Consider the following 22264-nt stretch of genomic DNA (forward strand, 5'->3'; position numbering starts at 1 on the left):
TTGATAAAGATATCTAATGTAGCTAGCCTCAGTTTCTTCATCTAACAAATGATTAAGTCATACTTACTGTGCCAGCCTCACAGAAAGATGGTAAAACTCAACTGAAAAAAATGAATGTGAAAATTCATTAAAAGTTTAGAAGCTCTATATAAATGAAATATTCTTAAATCTTAAAAGGTATCTCTCTCTAGCTTCTCACAAGCCTTATACATACCTAAACTGTTGCTCATGTGCAATTGTTTATAACACAAAGGATATAATTTCAGCAGCAATGTAAACATAGGGAGGTGGTAGTCCTCTTGTAATACAATCTGTGATATCCCAAATCCACATTCAAGAAGTCACTATTTCTGTCCTGGCCTTGGTGGCTGAATGGAGCAGAGTTGCACCTTTTTATAGTGATTTCTTGAAGTTAATTATTCTAAAATATGGTCTCTGGATTAGCAGTATCAGCTCAACAGGGACCTCGTTGGGGATTTTCCAGCCCACCCAAGACCACCTGAATTAAACTCAGGAGATGGGACACAGAAATCTCTATTTTAATAAGCCATCAAAGTGATTCTGACACATGTTTGAGACACAGTCGTCTAAGCTCACGTCCCTAAAGTTTTGAGTATCTTATAACCAGCATCTGAAATCTTGGATTGATTAAAGTGTCTGGTCTCATCTGACATTTTTAGTGGGTCTTTCTGTGGACAAATGGTTTATTAATTTATATAATGGCAAGCTTCTCTCACTTTGGAAGGTATATTCCTGTCTTTTTGGCAGTTTTTCCTCTGGAGTGGACTTCAAAAGAAGTTAATAAAGACTTTTTACCCTTCTTTCATAGCTGCAGAGTTTGGGGCCTAATAGATTTGCTAGAAAGAAGACATGGGACAGGGATCTGTAAAGCAAGTCTCTGAAGCACAAAGAGCATGTCTCATTTCCTTCTTGTGTTCTGAGGACCTGGTATAGTTTGCCACATAACAGGCACTCAATAAATATTTCAGTTGAGCTAAATGAGATGTTCAGGGGACCAGATAAGAAGAGATAGTAGAAAAGCTATCAGCCAACCAAAGGATCCTTTAAAAATAAACTTGCCACGAATGAAGATCCCATGAGGCATTTTACTGTGTATGTGTCACATGGCAGTGCTATTCTACTTTATATACAACTCTTCTAATAATGCCTCTTTTCTGATGAACTGAAAGGAAACGCTATATGGTACTTCTATCCAAGAAGGGCTTCTGCTGACTTTGAAAAGTTGAAAAAACTTGGAAGTTTTTTTACTTTGGTGTTAAGTGGGAAACATTTTTGAATCTGGTAAGTTTACACAGTTGTTCATTCAACACATTTGACAAATATTTTTCAGGATATAAATACTCCAGACCATTCAAAGTACTAGGAGTTCAAAGATTTATTGGGACATGGGTCTCCCCTCTGAGAGCTCACAGTCTAGGAATGCCCTCAGGTGGAGGCTAAGGGTAGATAAACTGATTAAAGAACGTTTTGTTATTCTAGAAGAACGTAACATTATTATCATCCTTGGCCATGTTTTACTTTGGACATAGAGAATGGTTGTCTTGAAACCCCATAAAACTCAGTTGTTTGACTGGCACTCTGCAAGAAAAACAAAATTCTGTGACTTCGCGTTCTATTTAGAGTCTCCATCTCGCCTTGCCTGAGAGCTGAAGGTGACAGAGAGAAGCTGCTATCTGGACTCGGTAATATGCAAGCATTCAGCCAGTGGTTGGGGGTGGAGGTGGCTCTTTCCTAGGCACCCCTGGCATTTCTAGCAGCTGTACTTTGTTTGGAGAAAGAAGGAGGGGGAAAAAATTTGTCCTTAGTTACATATTTTCTGTATGAGTAAAATGTTTTCCCTGCTTTCTGGGGATTTAACTAATCATCAAGATTTCATTTAGTCTATTTGTTTTAAAATCAGACTTTACATAGAAAGCTTTCCATTGTATGTTCTAATTCCCTTTGAAAACATTCTGTGTGGGCCAGCACGAAGGTGAACTTCCACTTACCACTCCCTGGGCACCGCCTCAATGACTCCAGGACAGGAGCTGAACCGTCACGATGGCACGGCAGGTCCTAAGTTATAGTTTCCTCAACTGAGTCCTTGGTTTCATTAGGTTCAAGTGCTTTGTTTTCAGATGAAAACAGACATAAATCATCTGCCTTTATCTATTAATCAAACTCCTAAAGAAAAAAAAAAGTCTATATAGTTAATAGAAGAGCTGGGCTCCTCTCCAAAATCAATGTTAACTTGCTGGTTCTTCATTTTTGCATTTCTACAATGAATAGGTTGGATTCAGTCTGTTTATTCATGAAAGAAGCATTTACTGAGCACTGCTCTAAGTTAAGTCCTATGCTTGGGGCTGAAGAGTCTGATAAAGTTACTACGGGATCTTCCTTTAAGAAGTTTCTGGTCCTAGGAAGGAAAGGAACAATAATATGATGAAAATCATATTAGAAGCAGAGCTCCAACCGAAGGCATGCATTGTCACGACAAGCGTACCTCAAGAGGTGGTGCCTCTGCTTTGCCTTAAAAAAAGCAAGTCTGGATTATCAAGAAGAATGGGGCGGGTGAAGGCATTCAATGGGGCGGGAGAAGCGGCAGCAGGTGCAAAATCCTGACAGGTGTGCAAAGAGGAGTCTAGCCCAAAACTCACCTGACTTCTGAAGCTTATTTAAATTCACAAATCTTTCGACTCTAGAAAATTCGAAATAAGAAGATAATGCCAATGGCAATCCTAACTAGACTGCAATTGATGTATTCCCAGCAAAAAAAAAAAAAAAAAAAAAAAAAAAATCCAAGTTTGTGCTAGTGCCAGCAAACAGTAAGAAAACAGCACCACCTATCGGTAGTTCTATTTTGGCATCAAAACATTTCCTTAGGAAGAGCTGAAAATAAAGCCTGTTGCAGGTCCTTGCAAGGGATCTGAGAGGTTACCTAATGCATCTCTCATACCTCCACACCATAAAGACATCCTCCTGTAATGGTCTTGAATTAGGACTACCTTATGTTTGCCCACTCCCCCAGACGGGTCTCACCGTCATACTAGACACATAGAAAGTCATTCCTTACACACACTGTTCTGGATTCTGTCTCCATTCAACTATCGCTTTTAGACTTCAGTCTCATCTCTGACCCTGGAAAGAAAAACCCTTTGATCGCTCTTCAGCCTCTCAAGTATTTATAACCAATTTTCATATCATCCTTTTTTTTTTTTTTCCTTCAAGCCATGTCTCAATTTATTCAATTCAAACTTGTAAGACATAGTTTCCAGGCCCTTCGCTATCTTAGTTACTCTCTCCTGTATCAATGAACTGGTTAAAATGAGGGCACCCAGAATGAAGTATGCAACTAACTCTAGGTGTAATTAGATCTATGTGGCAGTCAATGTCTCCTGGTACCCGAAGACTACAAACAGCCTGAAAATGCATAAGCTATTGCTTTTTTAACCGGATAAAACCCACCGTTGGTTTTTATATTATTATGATGTCAGTTTGTTCCTATTAATCAGAAGCTATGCCTCAGGTTTCTAGTTCAAAATAGGTATCAGAATCTTTCAGAGGAAAAGAAAAGGTGAGCACTACAGCATTTTTTGCACATTGATATTTGAACATATAATACCTGTGTCTGTAGAGAAAACTGTACCACTCCCAGAGAAAAGAGAGAAGCCTACCTCAAAACTCCTGTTATTACCTACATGAAGACTCTCACTTGAAAAGTTAAATTACTTTTAAAAATCTATTAAATAAAAAGCATGAGAGTAATTGAATAGATACTATCACTTCGTTCTACTTGCAGGGAGGTATTTATCTCCTTATTTTTTTCTCTATACTCATTCGATCATTGTAATGAAGTTATTTGTTGAGTCATTTGGAGGGCAAGAGCATTAACTTGCCCAGAAAATTAAATATTTGAAGGTGAAAGAAGGCAAAAATACAGGACAAGTTAGAGAAGTCAAGAAATGTTTTTTTGGTTTTTTTTTTTTTTTTTTTTTTGCAAAATGGTTGAGACTTCTAGCTTATTGTTAAAACAAAGTGGGAGAGAAGGTCATCTAGAACAGCCAGGGATAGTGCATCACCATCAACCCCCCACCCCACCCACGTCAAGTGCTGGGCATGATACAGCACATAGAGTTAGGAGCTGAATGTAAATTGGCTACTCCTCTTCTGAATTTAAGTAGCTTAGATAGATGTCTGTTAGGATTTCAAAAAAACTAGATTAATTTAGGACATTTTAATATATTTCTGCTTAAAATATTGGACATATTGCTATGCAAAAGCATCCAGATATACAGCATTGCATGCTGCCAGAATGGGCTCCTTCTGGTTCCCCACCTCCAACAACCCTTCTTTTCCCTTCAATCTTAAAAGTCTGGTTCAAAGGTTAACTCTTCCCTGTGTATCCTTCCCCTTAGTCAGGGCGGAGTTAATTGCTCCCTTTGATGCTGCTCCAAGAGCATAGTTAACACTTTTGACCGCAAGCAGCATCCAGCATTGTCATGGTGTAGGTAGGTGTCATGGTGTAGGTGCACGTTGCTACTTTAACACCCCCACACACACCCATCATTCTGCCACGGTGTGGACACTGGTGGGTGTTTGTGCAGCCCTGAGACCCAGTCCAGGGACCAGCCCCTAGTAGGCGTTCGACTCATATGTGTTTAAGTGAAACATTTGTTTTGCTTCGGTTCTGGTTCCTTGTTGGCTGTAGTGGATGTATCTGTGTACTACACAAATAACACAACTGAAGCTGTGTAGAGAATCGATGTGCCATCAAGCACTCTTGCTAACCTGCCCATTTAACTCTTTTAACTCTATTGTAGAGCAGTTTGCTAATTTTAGACTTCAGACTGCAGATTGAACGGATTAGCCACAGCTGGAGGGAAGATTAAAAAGTAATCACCAAGGGCAGCCCGGGTGGCTCAGCGGTTTAGCGCCGCCTTCAGCCCAGGGCCTGATCCTGGAGACCTGGGATCGAGTCCCACTTGGGCTCCCCGAATGGAGCCTGCTTCTCCCTCTGCCTCTCTCTCACCAATAAATAAAATCTTTAAAAAGAAAAAAATAATCACCAAAATTATCTAATGTTCTTGGTAAAGGAAAGTCTGTTGCATTCCAAAAAGGGAACCTTTTGCCTAACTTACTTTTTGGTTTGAGTATTCATGTTTAGCAAAAATCCTAATTTTTCTGTGCATTTTGAAAAAAAAATAGATGCCTTTTTTCTTTCCTTTTGGACAATATGACTATAAAAGTGTGGTTATCCTGGACTACCAGTGTCCAGTAGAAATTTAATTTGAGCCACAAATGTGAGCCACATAGGTAATTTAAGATTTTTAGTGGCCACACTTAAAAATATGAAAAGCAACAAGTGAAATTAATTTTAATCTTATATTATTATACTGAAAATGTTCTGTACCCAATTCTCATGTGGGTGAAGTGGGTCAGAAGTTCCCCACACCAACAAGCAATTCTCAGACACCAGCAGGGTATCTGAGAATTCAAGTTAATCTCCCTGGAGATAGTATAAGATCCCACAGGCAGAGGGCTCAGCCCCACCAGACCACCCCTCCACTTCAGATGCCAGTCACCAGCCCTGGAGGTAGCTACAGATTGGAAGTTCCAATGAACACCTCCTTGGGTTTCCATTAATTTGCTAGAACAGGGATCCCTGGGTGGCTCAGCGGTTTAGCGCCTGCGTTGGTCCAGGGCGTGATCCTGGAGTCTCGGGATCAAGTCCCACATGAGGCTCCCGGCATGGAGCCTGCTTCTCCCTCCTCCTGTGTCTCTGCCTCTCTCTCTCTCTCTATGTCTATCATAAATAAATAAATAAATCTTTAAAAAATTTTTAAAAAATTAATTTGCTGGAACAGCTCACAGAAGTCAAGAAATCCATTTGCTTACTAGATGATCAGTTTATTATAGAAGGATATAACTCAGGAACTGCCAAATGGAAGAGATGCATAGGGCAAGTTATGGGGCAAGGGTATGGAGATTCCATGCCCTTCCTAGGCATGTTGTTTTCCCCAAATCTCCATGTATTCACCAGCCTGGAAGCACTCTGAACACCAATTCTTTTGGGTTTTTATAAGGCTTCATAATACAGGCATGATTGATTAAATCATTGGCCATTAGTGATGGCTTCAATCTCCAGGTCCTCTTTCCTCCCTGATCAGTGATGAGACCAAAAATTCCAACCCAATCAGTGGGTTGGTTCCCCTGTCAACCAACCCCTTTTCCTACCAGTCCTCTAAATTCACCGCATTAACATAACAAAAGGCACCTGTACAGATCTCTTAGGCAATACCAAGTGTTTTAGGGGCTCTGTGCCAAATATGGGACAAAGATCAAATAAATATACTTATTATAAATCACAATATCATACTATTTAATTCAAGGTATCCAAATGTTATCATTTTAGCATACAATCGATTATAGACTTCTATTCATGTGATATTTTACATTCATTTTTGTGTTAAGTTTTTGAAATCCAAGTGTATTTTACGCTTAACAGTATATTTCAAAAAAAAAAAAAAAAAAAAAAAAAAAAAAAAAAAAAACAGTATATTTCAGTTTAACCTTAAATGGCTCATCATTCTGTACAGCACGATGCTAGTTAGCTAACATTCCCTGAGTTTTTTCTATGTGTTATGTGCTTTACCTGCATTCTGTCAATTAATTCTCACAACTCTGCAGTTGATACTGTTGGGCTGTTTTTACAAATGAGCAGATTTAAGGAGCTTAGGTTATTTGCCCAAGGACAGCCAGTGGGTGTGGTGGAGCTGGGCCTGGGCCATAAGGCTTGGACTTCAAAATAGTGTACTGAGCTAAAATGAAAGCCATCACAAGAGGCGGTATGGAAGATTCTAAAGCATTTACGAGAGGATATTGAAGATTAGACACGGGTGGAGGCTGCTTAACAGAAGGTCACAAGGTGTCTGGAAACATGTTTGAAAGAAGGAAACTTTTTATTTTTATTTTTATTTTTTTTTTTTTTTTGAGGAGGAGGAGGAGGAAACATTTTGAAACAAAATGTTGGGGGAAGGAGTACTATTACTTTACCCATTAAGATGCTACCATCCAGACCCCTGCAGTTCATTTTTCCCTTGCCAGAATGTTTGGCAACCATTCCATTGCCACATACTTAGAACAGAGACTTCTCTTCCTTCCATTTTAAACTTCCATCTGCTACAAGAAGTTTGGGTAAAAGTATACGCTATGGTGACTGGTATGAATTAAGGCTAGAGTCTCTGAACAACCCTGATGCCATGGCTTTGTTATAAAGGTCTGTAAAATATTATCCTGGTGTCATGGATTATACAAATGTGCACAAATGGCAGTTTCCTCCTTTCCTTTCACAGAGTGTTAAAAATGAGTAAAATATGTTTCCCATTGCACTTCCCTTGTGCTTGGGGACTCAATGAACTCATTTTAAGTTCCCACATCTTTATAAAAATGTTTTGTTTTACTGAAATATGTTTTTGATCAAGAACATAATTTCACGATTGCGTGTATGTTTCTAAAACCAATATATATATGGAACAAGTGCATGGAGGAGGGCTCCAGCTCTGGTGACTGATCCGAGGACTGGGCATTCTTGGGTTTAGCCTTACCACCAACTTGGTAGATGATCCTAAGAGAAGGAACCAACCCCTGCCCTTACTAATCAATCTCTTGTTGTGTTTGTTCTGTTGCTTTCTCTCATTTTTGAAGAGTTGAAACACAATTGACTGATTTCGATACTTTCATCAAACCACAAAGAAAATTCAACTCTTAAGTTGTTGGGAGGTCATAAACTCCAGGCAAGCTCTACAACAGCATTACTTCTGTGTGATAATTTCAATGTGTGGCTCATCATTTCACATAAATTACCTGAATATTAAAATGTATGGTTTTGCTTACCAACCTTCATCCTACACTGTAAACTTTGTGAGGCAAGTAGAAGATATAATCCCCATAATACGGTCAATGCTAGCACTAATAACAATCATAATTTATATTTAAGAAACACTTACTGGGTGCCTTATGAACTGCTTTACACACATCTAATTTAATTCTTTTTTTTTTAATTTATTTTTTATTGGTGTTCAATTTACTAACATACAGAATAACCCCCAGTGCCCGTCACCCATTCACTCCCACCCCCCGCCCTCCTCCCCTTCCAACACCCCTAGTTCATTTCCCAGAGTTAGCAGTCTTTACGTTCTGTCTCCCTTTCTGATATTTCCCACACATTTCTTCCCCCTTCCCTTATATTCCCTTTCACTATTATTTATATTCCCCAAATGAATGAGAACATATAATGTTTGTCCTTCTCCGACTGGCTTACTTCACTCAGCATAATATGGAGGGTATCTAATTTAATTCTGATGGCAGGAGAGGTAGGTATGGTCTCCACGTAATGAATGAGAACACTAGCATAACCAAAGCGGCTGAGCCAGGGCTTGAACCAGGGTGAGTCTATTCCCACCAGTGCTCAGAGCCAATAGGCTATACACGACCATAGATAAGAAGCTATTGCAATCCTGTGCCAAATTTATAGGACTAGTTCTTGGTAGTCTTATAATGAAAAGACAGAGCTCTCAGCTCTCACACCAGTAAGTTTACTGCTGTGTTATAACTTTTACACTTCCGTACTGCTTCAGTAAAGGAAACAAACAGCAAATTAGTAAACATGACTGATCTTGCTTTAATCTTTCTCTAGCTTCTAAAATTACCCCTGTCATCTTTTTTGTTTGTTTAATGTTTGTTGAATTATGAAATTCACATAGCATAAAATTAACTATTTTTTAAGTGAACAATTCAGCATTTGATACCTTTGCGATGTTGTACAACCACCAAATCTACCTATTTCCAAAATATTTCTGTGATTCCAGAATAAGTCCTCCTACCCACTAAGAGATTTTTTTCCCCATTCTGCATGCCTCCAGCCCCTGGAAAAACATCAGTCTGCATCCTGTCTCCATGGATTTACCTGCTCTGAATATTTTGCATAAATGGAAACATACACTATGTGACCTCTTGTATCTTTCATTTAACATGATGTTTTCAAGATTCCTCCACATTGTAGCATGTATCAACTTTTCATTACTTTTAATGGCTAAATAATATTCTACTGCATGGATATATCACTATTTGTTTAGCCATTCACATGTTGATGGACTTTTATGCTGTCTCCACCTTTGGATATTGTGAATAGTGGAACTATGCATATATATGTACTTGTCTGAGGATCTGTTTTCCATTTTTTTGGCTACAGAGGAATAGAATCGTGCAGTCATGTAATACTTCTGTGTTTAACTTTTGGAGGACCTGCCAAACGTTTCCACGTCAACTGAAGCATTTTATATTCCAACCAGCAATGTAGAAGTGTTCCTGTTTCTTCACATCCTTGCTAACACTTATTTCGTTTTTTATTACTATAGCCAGGCTAGTGTATGTCAAATGGTACCACAGTGTGGTTTTTATTTATATCTCCCTAATGATTACTAATGTTGAGCATTTTTCCATGTGCATTTTTGGCCCTTTACATATCATCTTCAGAGAAGTGTCTTCTTGATTCTTTTGCCCAGTTTTATTGATCTCTTTGACCTTCTGATGTTTATTTATATGTTCCGGATACTGCATTTTGTCAGGTATATGATTTGAAAATATTTTCTTCATCCTGTAGGTTGTACAGAGTTTCTTGATGATGTCCTTTGATGCACAAAAAAATTTTAATTGTGATGAAGTCTAGTTTATTTATCTTCTCAGTTTATTTATTTTTTTCTTCTGCTGCTCATATTTTGGGTGTCATTATCTAAGAATCTTTCACCAGATTTAAGGCCATGAAGATTTTACCTGTATGTTTTCTTCTAAGAATTTAATGGCTCTAGCTCTTATATTTGCATCATTAATTCATTGTGAGCTACTTTTTGTATGTGGTGTCAGGTAGGAGTCCTGTTTACTACTGTTTATTCTTTTTCTTTTTTTTTTTTTTTTTTCCTTCCTAGGAACCCTTGGAAGCAAGGGACTGCACATTTTTAACCTGACTTCTCTAACCAAGTCTGAAAACATTTTATCTGCCACACTGTATTTCTATGTTGGGGAGCTAATAAACATCAGCCTGAGTTGTCCAGAGTCCCGAGGATGCTCACATCATGCTCAGAGGAAACACATGCAGATTGATCTCTCTGTGTCTATCCTTAAATCTGACAGAAACCAAAGTCAACTCTTCGGTCATCTTTCAGTAGATGTAGCCAAATCTCATCGAGACTTTGGATCCTGGCTGTCTAAAGACATCACTCAACTCCTGAGGAAGGCCAAGGAAAATGAGGAGTTCCTCATAGGATTTAATATTACCTCCAAAGGGCACCAGCTGCCAAAGAAGAGGTTACCCTTCCCCGAGCCTTATATCTTAGTGTATGCCAATGATGCTGCCATTTCTGAGCCAGAGAGCGTGGTGTCAAGCCTACAAGGGCACCGGAATTTCGCCACTGGAACTATGCCTAAACTGGCTAGCCATATCAGGGCTGCCCTTTCTATTGAACGCAGGAAGAAGCGCTCTGCTGGAGTCCTGCTGCCTCTGCAGAACAATGAGCTTCCTGGGGCAGAGTATCAGTACAGGGAGGATGGGGTATGGGAGGAGAAAAAGCCTTATAAGACCCTTCAGACTCAGGCCCCTGAGAAGACTAAAAACAAAAAGAAACAGAGAAAGGGACTTCACCAAAAGAGCCAGACGCTCCAGTTTGATGAACAGACCCTAAAAAAGGCCAGAAGAAAGCAATGGATTGAGCCTCGGAATTGTGCCAGGCGATATCTTAAAGTGGACTTCGCAGATATTGGCTGGAGTGAATGGATTATCTCCCCCAAGTCCTTTGATGCCTATTATTGCTCTGGAGCATGCCAGTTCCCCATGCCAAAGGTAGCCATTGTTCTCTGTCCTATTCTTCCTACTTGCATAGAGTAGAAAGACGCACTGACTGTGTATTTTCATTTACAAAATCCATCTGGACACTTATTTATTGCCTTCTAATGTGCACTAGGCAATAATGGTTACACTTGGTTTTTCTTTAATGGTTGTTAACATAATATGAAGTCAGTATTGATATGAAGAAGGATATGAGAAAAAATGTATGTGTGAAATACGTTTTTTGTGTTGCTTCCAAACACAGTGCGTATTCAGCGATGTGTTCTGTTCAGCTATGTGTGAATCTATGCCTGCCTACCTTAAGCAGGCCCCAAAGGACAGAAGGTGATTTTGGAGGGAACAGTCAGAGAATGACTTGATGTCATGGGAAAAGGGAAGGGGAAGGCTTAATTGGATTGATGCCCGTGCAGAATATATTTTGATGAATAGTCTCTCATGAGATGGCCCCGGACCCAGCAGGGTCAGGATCAGGGCTGGGCCAGGTAAACTTGCCCATGAAATCCACCAGTTGCTTATTTCATTTGCTTCCCTAATAAACATCAAAAAGGAAGGTAAAATAGGATATGCTGACTCTATAAATTTCTTCAAAAACTTACTCCAACTAGTCAGAGCTTACCTGTGTCTCTTTCAAAATCAACAGAAACTGTACTTTATCATATCAGTACTCAGTATCCTGAAGAATATACTCTCAGAAGCTTCCCCCATCCCACCTCTGCCTTGCACGGCAAATCCAAGTGACTCTATTCTCTTTCAATTCAAAGTTAGTAAAATACAGTGATATCCCCTGACCTTCAGTTAAGCTTATCTCCGAAATACTATTCTTAGCTTACAACAGTGTGCATCTCTGCCATACAATAAAATGGGCTGTAGGAATAGAATTGGGAGAAAGAATAGAGTTCGGTACTTTTTGTTCTTTTTCTCAAAACTTGAAATGAATCCACTTTTGCTTCTCTAGAAGAATGAAGAAAAAAATCTTTGCCTCCAAGAGTGAGCAACTTCTGCTTATAACTCTTTAAAGTTTCGTGTTCATGTCCTAGTCCAATGATCATTGGGATGTTAAATAGAACACGTGCACAAAAGTCAGACTGAACAAGGCCAGGTCAGCCTCAGCGCAAGGGACTTAACTGAAATCCCCATTGTCTTATCAGAATGTCTCAGAAGGACAAGATTTCTATAGCGTCGAAGACTTGTCTTTCCCAAGAATTGCTGTCCATTCCATGTTGTGTAAATCTAAACACTAAGTACATTTACTGTGATATAAACAGTCTTATCTTGTCTAAATATTCATAAAGGGTCCATCACAGATCAAACAAAACTTGTCCCAACTAGGATAGCATTTAAACACACACCACAAAGATGCAGATTGTAACAGCGATGGGTTTCATTGCGTGGGTTGCTTTGTGGCCTGGAGAGGCAAAATGAATTCAAAATCTTCCTCTAAACTCAGGATGAGTGATTTTAAGTGGGGCTGTGAGTTTTCCAAATGATCTCTCATGCTCATAAACTGTAACTTCTTCCATGTAGCCTGGGGAAGATGTTTTCCTTCCCAACTCCAGGCGTTAGGACCTAGGGAGCCATGGCAATGAGATGCTGCTGAGTGAGCTTTCAACTTCTCCACCTGGAGACCTGGTCTGGTCTCCACTCCACTCCAATTACCCCACCTTGATCCTCCCATCTCCTGTTGGTTACACTTGCTTTGACTGTTCAGAATCCTACAGTTCTTCTGTAGATCCTCATGATGGTTCTCCATGATCCAAAGAATAATTATTTAAAACCTTATGAGGGATAAGTTAAAAATAACAGAGATATGTTCAGGGAGAGAAGTGTGTTAGTGCAACAGAATGATGAAATGTATGTGCTCATGGCTGGGCTTCTTAACTTTCATGTGGCTACGGATTATCTGGGGATATGGAGGTTCTGATCCAGTGGCTCTGGGCATAGAGCCTAAGATTCTATGTATCTAGTATAGCTCCCAGGTGTTGCTGATGCCACCAGTCCACAAAGCCCATTTTGAGTAGCACCATTGAGAGTTAAATCCTTTTGGCTCAAATCTTGGTTCTACTCTTACCAGCTATGGCTTTTGGGAGAAGTGACTCTTACTGTATACAGTTGACCCTTGAATAATGTGGGGGTTGGGTCACTGATGCCCTGCACTGTCAGAAATCCATAGAGAACTTTTGATTCAAAACTTAACCAATAGCCTACTGTTGATTGGAAACCCCATTGATGACATAAATAGTAGATTAAACATGTGTTTTCTATGTTGTGTGTACTCTATACTATATTCCTAACAATAAAGTGAGCTAGAAAGAATGTCTAGAAATTCATAAGGGAGAGAAAATACATTTACAGTAGTGTATTTATAAAAAAAAAAAAATCACATGTTAGTGGACCCGTGCAGTTCAAACACATGTTGGGTAAAGAGCAACTGTATGTTAGTTTTCTCATCTTTGAGTTGGGCACAATAGTACCTTAAAAAACCCAACAGTATCTATATGAGAACAACAGTGGGGAAATAAAACGGTAGGATTCCTTGCACATAGCAGGTGCTCAATAAATATTTGCTACTGATATTATTATTAAAAGTCATTGCTGAGACTGACAAGAACAGAAAATCAAATACAGGGGCCTGAAGAAAGATCAAATAGGGGAAGGGATCAAGAGAATAAAAGATGTAAGACAAGAAGAAGTTTTTAAAAATGTTTCTAGCCCCTTTTCAAACATCACAAAGCCTAAAATAGGATTCTCCCTGCAGGTTCAATAGCCTGTAAGCTCTTCCAGTAATGGTTTTTTGGAGAGTAATAGAATCAGGACAGCATTGGTTGCAACAACTGAACTCATCATAATATTTGTCCAAACTTGGAATGGCATCAGAACTCCAGGGAGACATAACAGGGATAACTGTGGAGTTTCCTCTCTAAGCTTGAGATTTCCCTTTGCCAAGTTGAGAGTGGAAGTTTGGCCGTTACATGGAGTTCTCGATCTCTCATCACCTTATGTGGATCTGCTTAACTATTAAGGCTTTCTTGTGGTTCCCTTTGGCTTTCCAGGCCTTGTGGCTTTCAGGTGGTACAATAACCAAAAGGATGGGAGGCATGCAGCAATATGAAGCTGCTACATTCGGGGTAATCAATGAGCGTCGCTGTTATCAGCACAGCTTCCCACATGGTAGCCAGACTGAACTATTTAAACAAAAATAGAGTCCAGGCAACAGAGGATGACAAGGTCTCCGACCAGGTCAGTACGAACACATGTGAAATGACTGGGGTGCCAAAGAACTTTTAGACTTTAAATATATTTACATTTTGCCCCAGAGAAAAGTTCTCCCAGGCCAGACTCCTCTGCTGGCCCTCCTTCCTTTTGGCCTCCTGAGCAAAAGCCTGCTCTACATGGCGGGGCTCTCCATCTGCAAAAGTTGACAACCTGTTCTGTAATTCAGAACAGCTGTGTCCTGCCTTTCCCAAATTCCAGGCTTTGCCCTTTCACTGATTCCAATTAGATAGTTTCTGGACTATCACACCCATGTGGGCTGGACTGGAAGAGTGCGGAGCAAAACCCCACGGCCCAGGTCAGGAATGAAGGCTCCTAGCTGATGACACAGCCTCCCTTACTAATGCGTTCGACTCGAGGACATCATGTGCAGCTTGGCAGGTGCGGGCCGGACCACTGCAGATTTCATTCACAGACACGGCCGCGTGGATGTTTCTGATTTCTAGCCCCTGCAGCCAAACTGTTCTCCCTGGGAGAGACCCCTGGACTTCTGCCACGAGATGAAAAATACCCGTAGAGCTAAAGCCAAGTCCTATGCCTCTGCTTCCCCCTCACCACATTAGCAAAGATGGAAAACAGAGATTGCAAATGAAATGAAAATGATTGAGCTGTTGTTGCTGACCGAGATGCAAGAGAACCAACAAGGATTAGAGGAATGGAGTTAATTTTGCATGGAATGGTGTTATTTTCACGTGGAATGGCGTGAACGCTAACAATAGCAGGGACATAGAACTAGGCAGCAAAGGATCTAAACCCTTGGAACCAAATATCCTATACAAAGAAGAAATTCACATTTAATGAGTTCAAAATAATACACCCTCAGTTAATTTCCCGAGTTTCCAATTCCAACCTTTGATCATGAAAAAATGACCTAAAAATCTTAAATCTTGATGTACTGAGTTACCCACACAGAAACTCCCTAGACTGACATTCAAGTCATGTTTTACACTCATTAAAGAGAGAGACTAGGGAGGGAAATAACACAGAGTCACACTTGTGATTGAAAAATTTCTCAAGCTACATAAAGAGAGTCTGAAAAGTATGATCTGAACTCAAAAACAAACAAATTATAGATTGGCAACATGCTTCAAACGAGCAATTACTGCATGGATCTTTTGTGCATGACATAATCATTCCTGGTAATGGCAGCTTGATCAGAGGATTCCATAGTGAGGAAAAAAAAAAACAAACGAGGGCAACTCCCTAGCAAATTGAAAGCTCCTGATAAGACACACCAACCCAGAGCGAAGGGCCCATGCCTGAATTCCAGCGAGCCCACCGAGACTGTTCATAGTTTCTGAGTCTATCATTTGTGAGTTAGAGCTTAAAAAAAAGGACAGGAATTTTCCTAGGAAACACCCATGAATATTTTCCATATCTACTCTGGGTCATTTGCACAGAAACTTTTATTTTTGTTGATGGTTATTATTTCCACAGAAATAGGTAAAGTGGAGGGTATGCTATTTCTTATGAGTATTTCGTCCATTTTGCAAGTATTTATTCAGTGCCCAGAGCATGCCCCGTTCCAGGCACTGGAGAATAGCAATACACAGCAGTATTGGTCAACTGAGACCTCATCTACTTAAATAGATCCACTTCATATGAAATTTCAATATTATAGGGGTCATTAAAACATTAAAAATTACAGAATAATGTCAGAAAATCTATGGCTTAAAAATATCTTTTGGTGCCATTAGTATAAGTTATCTGGATCACCGAGTCTTAAGAATAAATCAATAGAGAAAAGTGGATGGCTGTGAAAATTTCGTTGGAAATTACCAATACTGATGAAATAATAGACAATGGCTATTGATCTCTATTGTACAATAACAATTAAAGTTTGGCTCAGTTACACAGATTTTATTGATGTTGTAAGGCACATGATATGCAAAACAGAACATAGACTTCCTTTCCTTAAAGGGAGAATACTGGCTTTGCAAAGCTAATTGATTGAACATGAACAATCCTTTCCAACATATACTGAAACTTTCCAGGAAGAAAGAGGAAAAAACCAGTTGCCCCTCATTAAAACCATATTTTAAATAATTTGTGCCTATTCACAATAAAGTTAAAGTCTAATATGGATAATGTCTTTCATTAATGTTGAAAGATGGGATGAGACAATTTGGATTTGCCCTTTCTCTGACAAAAATAATCCTTTTCCTTTTTTTAAAATAGAATGCCAGCTTTTCTATAGTATTTGCTTCTCCCTTGGTCTGTATTTACCTTAACCTTTAGACTTGTTCCAGTTTCCCATACTGGGAGTTTTAGGAGTATGAAATTAAAATACCAACTGCCTCTGAGCCATGAGAAAGAAACATGGCTTGAAGTCTTGAAATTAAAAACCCAGAGTTTTGGCCTAAATCCCACTTCTGAATCAACATGTGATCTCTGGCAAGTTACCAAATTTCTGTCTTTAAATCCATTTAAAACACAACTGGTTTCACCTGCCTAAAAGAGACATTGGGGAAAACGAATGCTGAAAAGCGCAGCATCTCTCCCGAAGCAGGTCATACCATTCTGGCAATACCTGAATATTCTGGGCATGAAAAGCGACTGTCCTTCAATGCTGAGCAGAGAGCTGCATGGCACTCTAAATAAAATCATATGTGTCACGTGGATGTCAATGGTTCCATTTGGCATTTTCTCAGGAATGGATTTTACCCAGGCTTCTTTGGTCAAACTCTGATACCCATGGAATAAACTTAGGTTCCCTCTATTCCCAGAGGATAGATAGGGCCCACTCCTAGAACACTTTTAACTCAACCACCTTGAAGGCTGAACCTGTGGAGCAACAGTGACCCCCAGTGGCCAATGGGGTGGTCTTCTTAATGTCAGGCTGTGCTCCCCTGTCGTGAATGAATTACATACACAGTGGAGTAGTTACCATCCAATCCATCCCTGTGCCAACTAGTAAATAAATCAATGTTCCTTGATGTGCTTGGTTTTATTTTTTTTTGAAGCTTGGTTTTATTTTAACAGCAAAGTATAAATATCACTATATCAGTGGCAATAACATATCTATGTTAAATAGGTTGTTTGTCAGGGTTCATTATGATTAGCATAGATTCGAGAACAAATCGTTTTTGTGGCAATCCTGTTATTGAAGATGTCCTAGGATGTATTAATCCACTATTTGGAGACTAAGTTGTTTTTAAGGAAATGATTCTGGTTTAGATAACTGGATTCAAATCCTCACTCTATCACTTACTGGTTATTTGACTTTAGACATGTCATCTGAGTTTTTGAGCCTGTTTCTGTCCTTATAAAATATTTTTAAAAAATGTTAGTTTTGTTATAAGGATTAGAGATGCTATGTATAACACACTTGGCACATAACAGGTACTCAATAAATGATAACCATTATGATGGTGATGATACAGGAGATTGTGCCAAATGGGTAATAATGATGTCAAAGTATTATTAAGTTGCTGAAACGAATTCATTTTCTATGTATTTTTGTGATGAATGGTGAAGAGTGGAAAAGCAGTTCCACTTAACTTACATGTTCTTTTCTCATTTCTTTCCTAGTCTTTGAAGCCATCAAATCATGCCACCATCCAGAGTATAGTGCGAGCTGTGGGGGTCGTGCCCGGAATTCCTGAGCCTTGCTGCGTGCCAGAAAAGATGTCTTCACTTAGTATCTTATTCTTTGATGAAAATAAGAATGTGGTACTTAAAGTGTATCCTAACATGACAGTAGAGTCTTGTGCTTGCAGATAACCTGGCAGAGAACTCATGTGAATGCTTAATTCAATCATTTGTTTATTTAATGGACTTTACCCCTCTTTTTTTTTTTTTGCACTGCCAATGCATTTCATCCCAAAAGATTTTTTCATAGTCAAAGAGAAAGAGCAGATAGACTGACGATTTCCACCAGGAGAACTGGACTGCGTTTGTTTCTGAATGTAACTCATTGTGAGATTTTAGTAAATATGGACATTTGTTTCTTGTTTTAAAAAAATCATGAAAGAAAAATGATCAAACTGTTTTTAGAGCTATTAGAGGACACACTGATTTATTTTTGTAATGGGCTTTGATAATATGTTGGGATAACACCAATAGCTAATCACTTAGCTCTACTCATTGAGAATAGAAACATTTCATATTTTGAAGTAAGCTTATTGCCATAGATTCCTAAGCGACTCAGCAAGTGCTAAATAATCCAATCAATGTTTGTTTATCTTAGAAACATTTAAGATTCTTGTTTACCTGTGTCTTTCCTCCATGTGTAATTGCGTGAATCGATGAGTGGAGAGTGTATGCGTATGTATGTGTGTACATTGCTAGGTGCCTGTGTCCTCTGTAGGAAGGTTTGCTTAACCTGGTTTTATAATTCAGTCTACACAGGATTCTTTGATTTCTTCATTTCATGTTCTGGCAAGCACCATTCAATTATGAGAACTTCACCAAAAAGGGTAGAGTGATCCAAGAGCATATGCAGAGAGTTACCACTTGGCCCAGCCTTGCAATTTGAAATACTGTTGTTTTCATTTCATTGCCTCCTAGAAAAAGGAACTAGCAACCCAATTTTCAAAAACCCAGATGTAATTCCCCTTCTGTATTTCTTTGTCATAAGTACCTGCGTTTGCTCTTTTAAACTGAATTCAAACTTCAACTAAATTTTTTAAATTAAATTAAAATTACAGTTTTCTTGATATGTCTTTACTCCATGTGAAGTAATCCATAGATACAGAGGCTCAAAAACTAATAGAATATTGGAGATTTCTTTAAATGACCAAATTAATCACAGTCACATGTAGAATATCATTCTCCGGTGACATCCAGGGCCAGACACCTTTTCATATGGACCAAGGTTCAACCATAAATCTACATTTTAGCGAATTATTCACCCAAAAAAAGGAAGTCAAATATAGACACTTTGTGTTTTTTTTGCCTACTTCTATGTGTCATAAATATCCTTATACTTTGCCTTTGAAAACTTGTTTCAAAAATCTCTCTCTCACTAAATTCACATGTGTGACAAAAATGTTAACAGACCATGGGTTGTTGTTGATGTCATATCTGTGGTTAATAGTCCTTTTAGTTGAGTCTTACCTGAGCAGAGACAACTAAGCCATTTCAGAGGCTGTGAAGTATCAGAAGACATAGGGTTTTGTTCTCTCTCTTCCAGTAGCTACCTATCTTGGTTCATCATTTAATAAATATTTATTGAGCATTTATTCTGTAAAAGGCATTGTTTTAACTCTGTGTCCTTAGCATCCTCACTGGTAAAATGAAGAGTTTGACTAGTTGAGCTAGAAGGCCTTTCTGACGCAGAAAGTTTGGGCTTTTGCTACTAGATTTCATACACATCTTCCTTGAATGGATGATACTGATAGATCTAAAAACACTGCAAGTATCTCTGTTCATAAACCAAAGGAAAGAACATCCAGTCTTCAGCGTTTGGGAGTGAGTATGAAATTCTCTGGTTTAAGTCATATTTCTAACATCCCAACTTATTAGAAATCCATTTAAAGAAGATTATTATGAACAGAAGCTCTTTGACACTTTTGGAGTACACAGAGGTTGGTATGAGTGTGTATTAACTCCATGAATGAGACACAATAGTTCTGAATAATAAATTAAGCTCTAGTGCCTGAGTTACTGTGGTTTCTTATAGTTCACTTTTTATTCTGGTAGCACTATCTTAAATATTTGAAATGAGATAGGCGATGGAATTACTTTTAATAAACTTTATCAACAATTTGAAAGTAAAATTATATAATAGAAGTGAGCCAATGTATGCCAATCGTATCTTGGTCATACCATCTTTCAATAAAGAAAACTTCTTTTTCACTGGCAGAAATGATGAAATTCTTAGTTTAGATTTTCCTCTAGCAGTTCTCATCATTACTTTTCAGCCTTCTATCCAGATGTCTATTACCTTTCTTAATTTTAGTTGATAACCACTTCCTACAGATTAAATCCTACAATGGCCAGAAAAGCCTCTAAATAATAAAAATTTATGAGTATAAACTAAGATTTTAAATAGCAGTTTATATATATAACAAAATTACAATATAATTAAAAAGCTTGGTAGTCTTTTAGCAACCTAAATATTTTTTGACCAGTAATTATTTCTGAGTGGCCTTGTAACCATCATTTCACTACCAAATTGAGGACATATTTTGCTATAAACGGAAAAAATTGTATTCCCCCAAAATAAAGGAAGATTTATTTTCAGTCGAAGGGGTTGAAATAAATGAAATGGTGTTTTAACTAATAAAAATTTATTTGAAATAGTTGGAAAATTGACTATTTCACAATTTCTCAAGTACTAGTGTATGCATAATTTTTGCATAGACTTTTTATAAATCTCCTGGTATAAAAGTGGCAATGGTCTAAGAAGAGAAATTATGTTCAGAAATGCCATTTCTTAAATAATGCGTCTACGTCTGTCCCTCCTGCCTCCCTCTCCCATTCCCCCCTTCTCTTTCCCAACCTCCATTCCATCCCCATTCCTAGACATCACACACACACACACACACGCACACACACACACAGAGTCATTTAAAAATGAATTTTTTCAGTAACTATTTTCTTAAATTCAAATTCAGAGGCTGCTGATGTCAATATAGAATTTTCAAATATCTTACTATAAGCTGTGTAGATAATATACAATTTACAAGATTTGTGATTGTGGAATTTAAACTGGATGATTGGAATCCCCAGATCTCAGGACTACAATACCCCAGATACATTTTTACATTCACCTAGCTGTATTTTGACTGATGATCATTTATTCATTAAGATAAGATTTTTTACCTTAATATTTCTAGGAAAACTCTTGTTGCCTATTTAATATTTTTATAGACAATCATATGTGTATGATACTATTATCAGTCTGCAACAACATTTTTTTTCTATAATTACACTATTCAGTTTAGTCTTCCTGCTTTCACTTTTCTCTGTGCTAACAAGTAACTAATATCTGGATGTTGACTTCTTGTTGAATCAAGGTTGGGTTAAACAATAGCTATGCACATAAGTGTGTAAGATTAGATATGAAATTAAATAAGAAAGTTTGGATAAATCTCATTTCTCCACATAGTGTCTTTTCCCCTTGAGAATCATATTTTAATGTAGTTTATAAGTGATTAAATGACCCCCCTTTTCTGGAAACCTAGCCTTCCCTCAGCTTTTCACACTAGCTTCTGTAAATGTTTTAGTCCAGAATTTAATGCTTGTACAGTTAATGCCAATTTAAAATATATATTTTATATATTATATATATATATATATATGGGAAACTTTAAAGGTGCTTTTAATTTATTTAATGACTGTTGCTTTTCTATAATGGTAATTTTCATCCTTAGAGGGTGAGAAAATATTCTTTTTATTATAGTTATTACATGCAAAATGAAATTCGGTTCTTTAGTCAAATCCACTAAAGGGGCATGTTGCAGTGAAACTGTGCAGGACATTTCACTACTGATGTATAAGCTTTGCTGACTTTGTATCATTTTCCTCCACTAATAAGATCTTTTCATTATATAGTATGAAAATAAAAATTGCTTAATTGAATGCTTCCCCATTCTTTACTATTAATTGGGAAAGACTACATTTTCAAAACTTTTTCCAACTATGCTGCATTTGAAAAGAGGTGATAAAGGTTGGGCCCAGAACTGAAGATTTTCCAGTGATATCATAAATGGAACATCATAACCTACTATCAACAAAGCATGATTACAATGTGGAACAAGACTGAAATACATCCGGAAGGGGAAAACTTAGCTTCTAAACTGGAGAAACTGAATCTGAATTCTTTTGTATTTGTTTGGGTTTGTATTTCTGTTTAACCACAAAGTCCCCATTTCCTAATTGGAGGTATTTTTTTCTGGGTGCCTGACTCCCTATTTTGACAATAACATTATTTTAGGACATATCGTTACCATCTTCTAGGTACATTTTAGATGATAAACATCTAAATGTAATTAATCTGATAAGCGAGGTATATTGCTCTATTTTTGTTTAAGCTCTAGCTTTCCCTTTAAGAAAAAGAAGGACTTGAGGTTCAGAAGTAAAAATATACTTTCATATTATTTTCACTCATTTAATCTATATCAAATTTATTCAAACTGTGAAGTCTAA

The 22264-nt window shown here is 38.0% G+C and overlaps 1 protein-coding gene across 1 annotated transcript in view; it reads left to right on the top strand.

The window, feature by feature from the left end:
* The window catches only part of BMP3 (bone morphogenetic protein 3), a 28284-nt gene extending 6290 nt beyond the window's left edge, over nucleotides 1–21994 (top strand). The window contains exons 2-3 of the mRNA XM_072809916.1: nucleotides 9984–10894; nucleotides 17702–21994. Of these exons, the coding sequence (XP_072666017.1) occupies nucleotides 9984–10894; nucleotides 17702–17893 (1103 nt within the window). The 3' untranslated portion in view covers nucleotides 17894–21994. The remainder of the gene's footprint in view (nucleotides 1–9983; nucleotides 10895–17701) is intronic.
* Nucleotides 21995–22264: the final 270 nt, after the last annotated feature.

The sequence above is a fragment of the Canis lupus genome, chromosome 33, assembly GCF_048164855.1.
Source record: "Canis lupus baileyi chromosome 33, mCanLup2.hap1, whole genome shotgun sequence".
NCBI classification, from domain to species: Eukaryota; Metazoa; Chordata; class Mammalia; order Carnivora; family Canidae; genus Canis; species Canis lupus.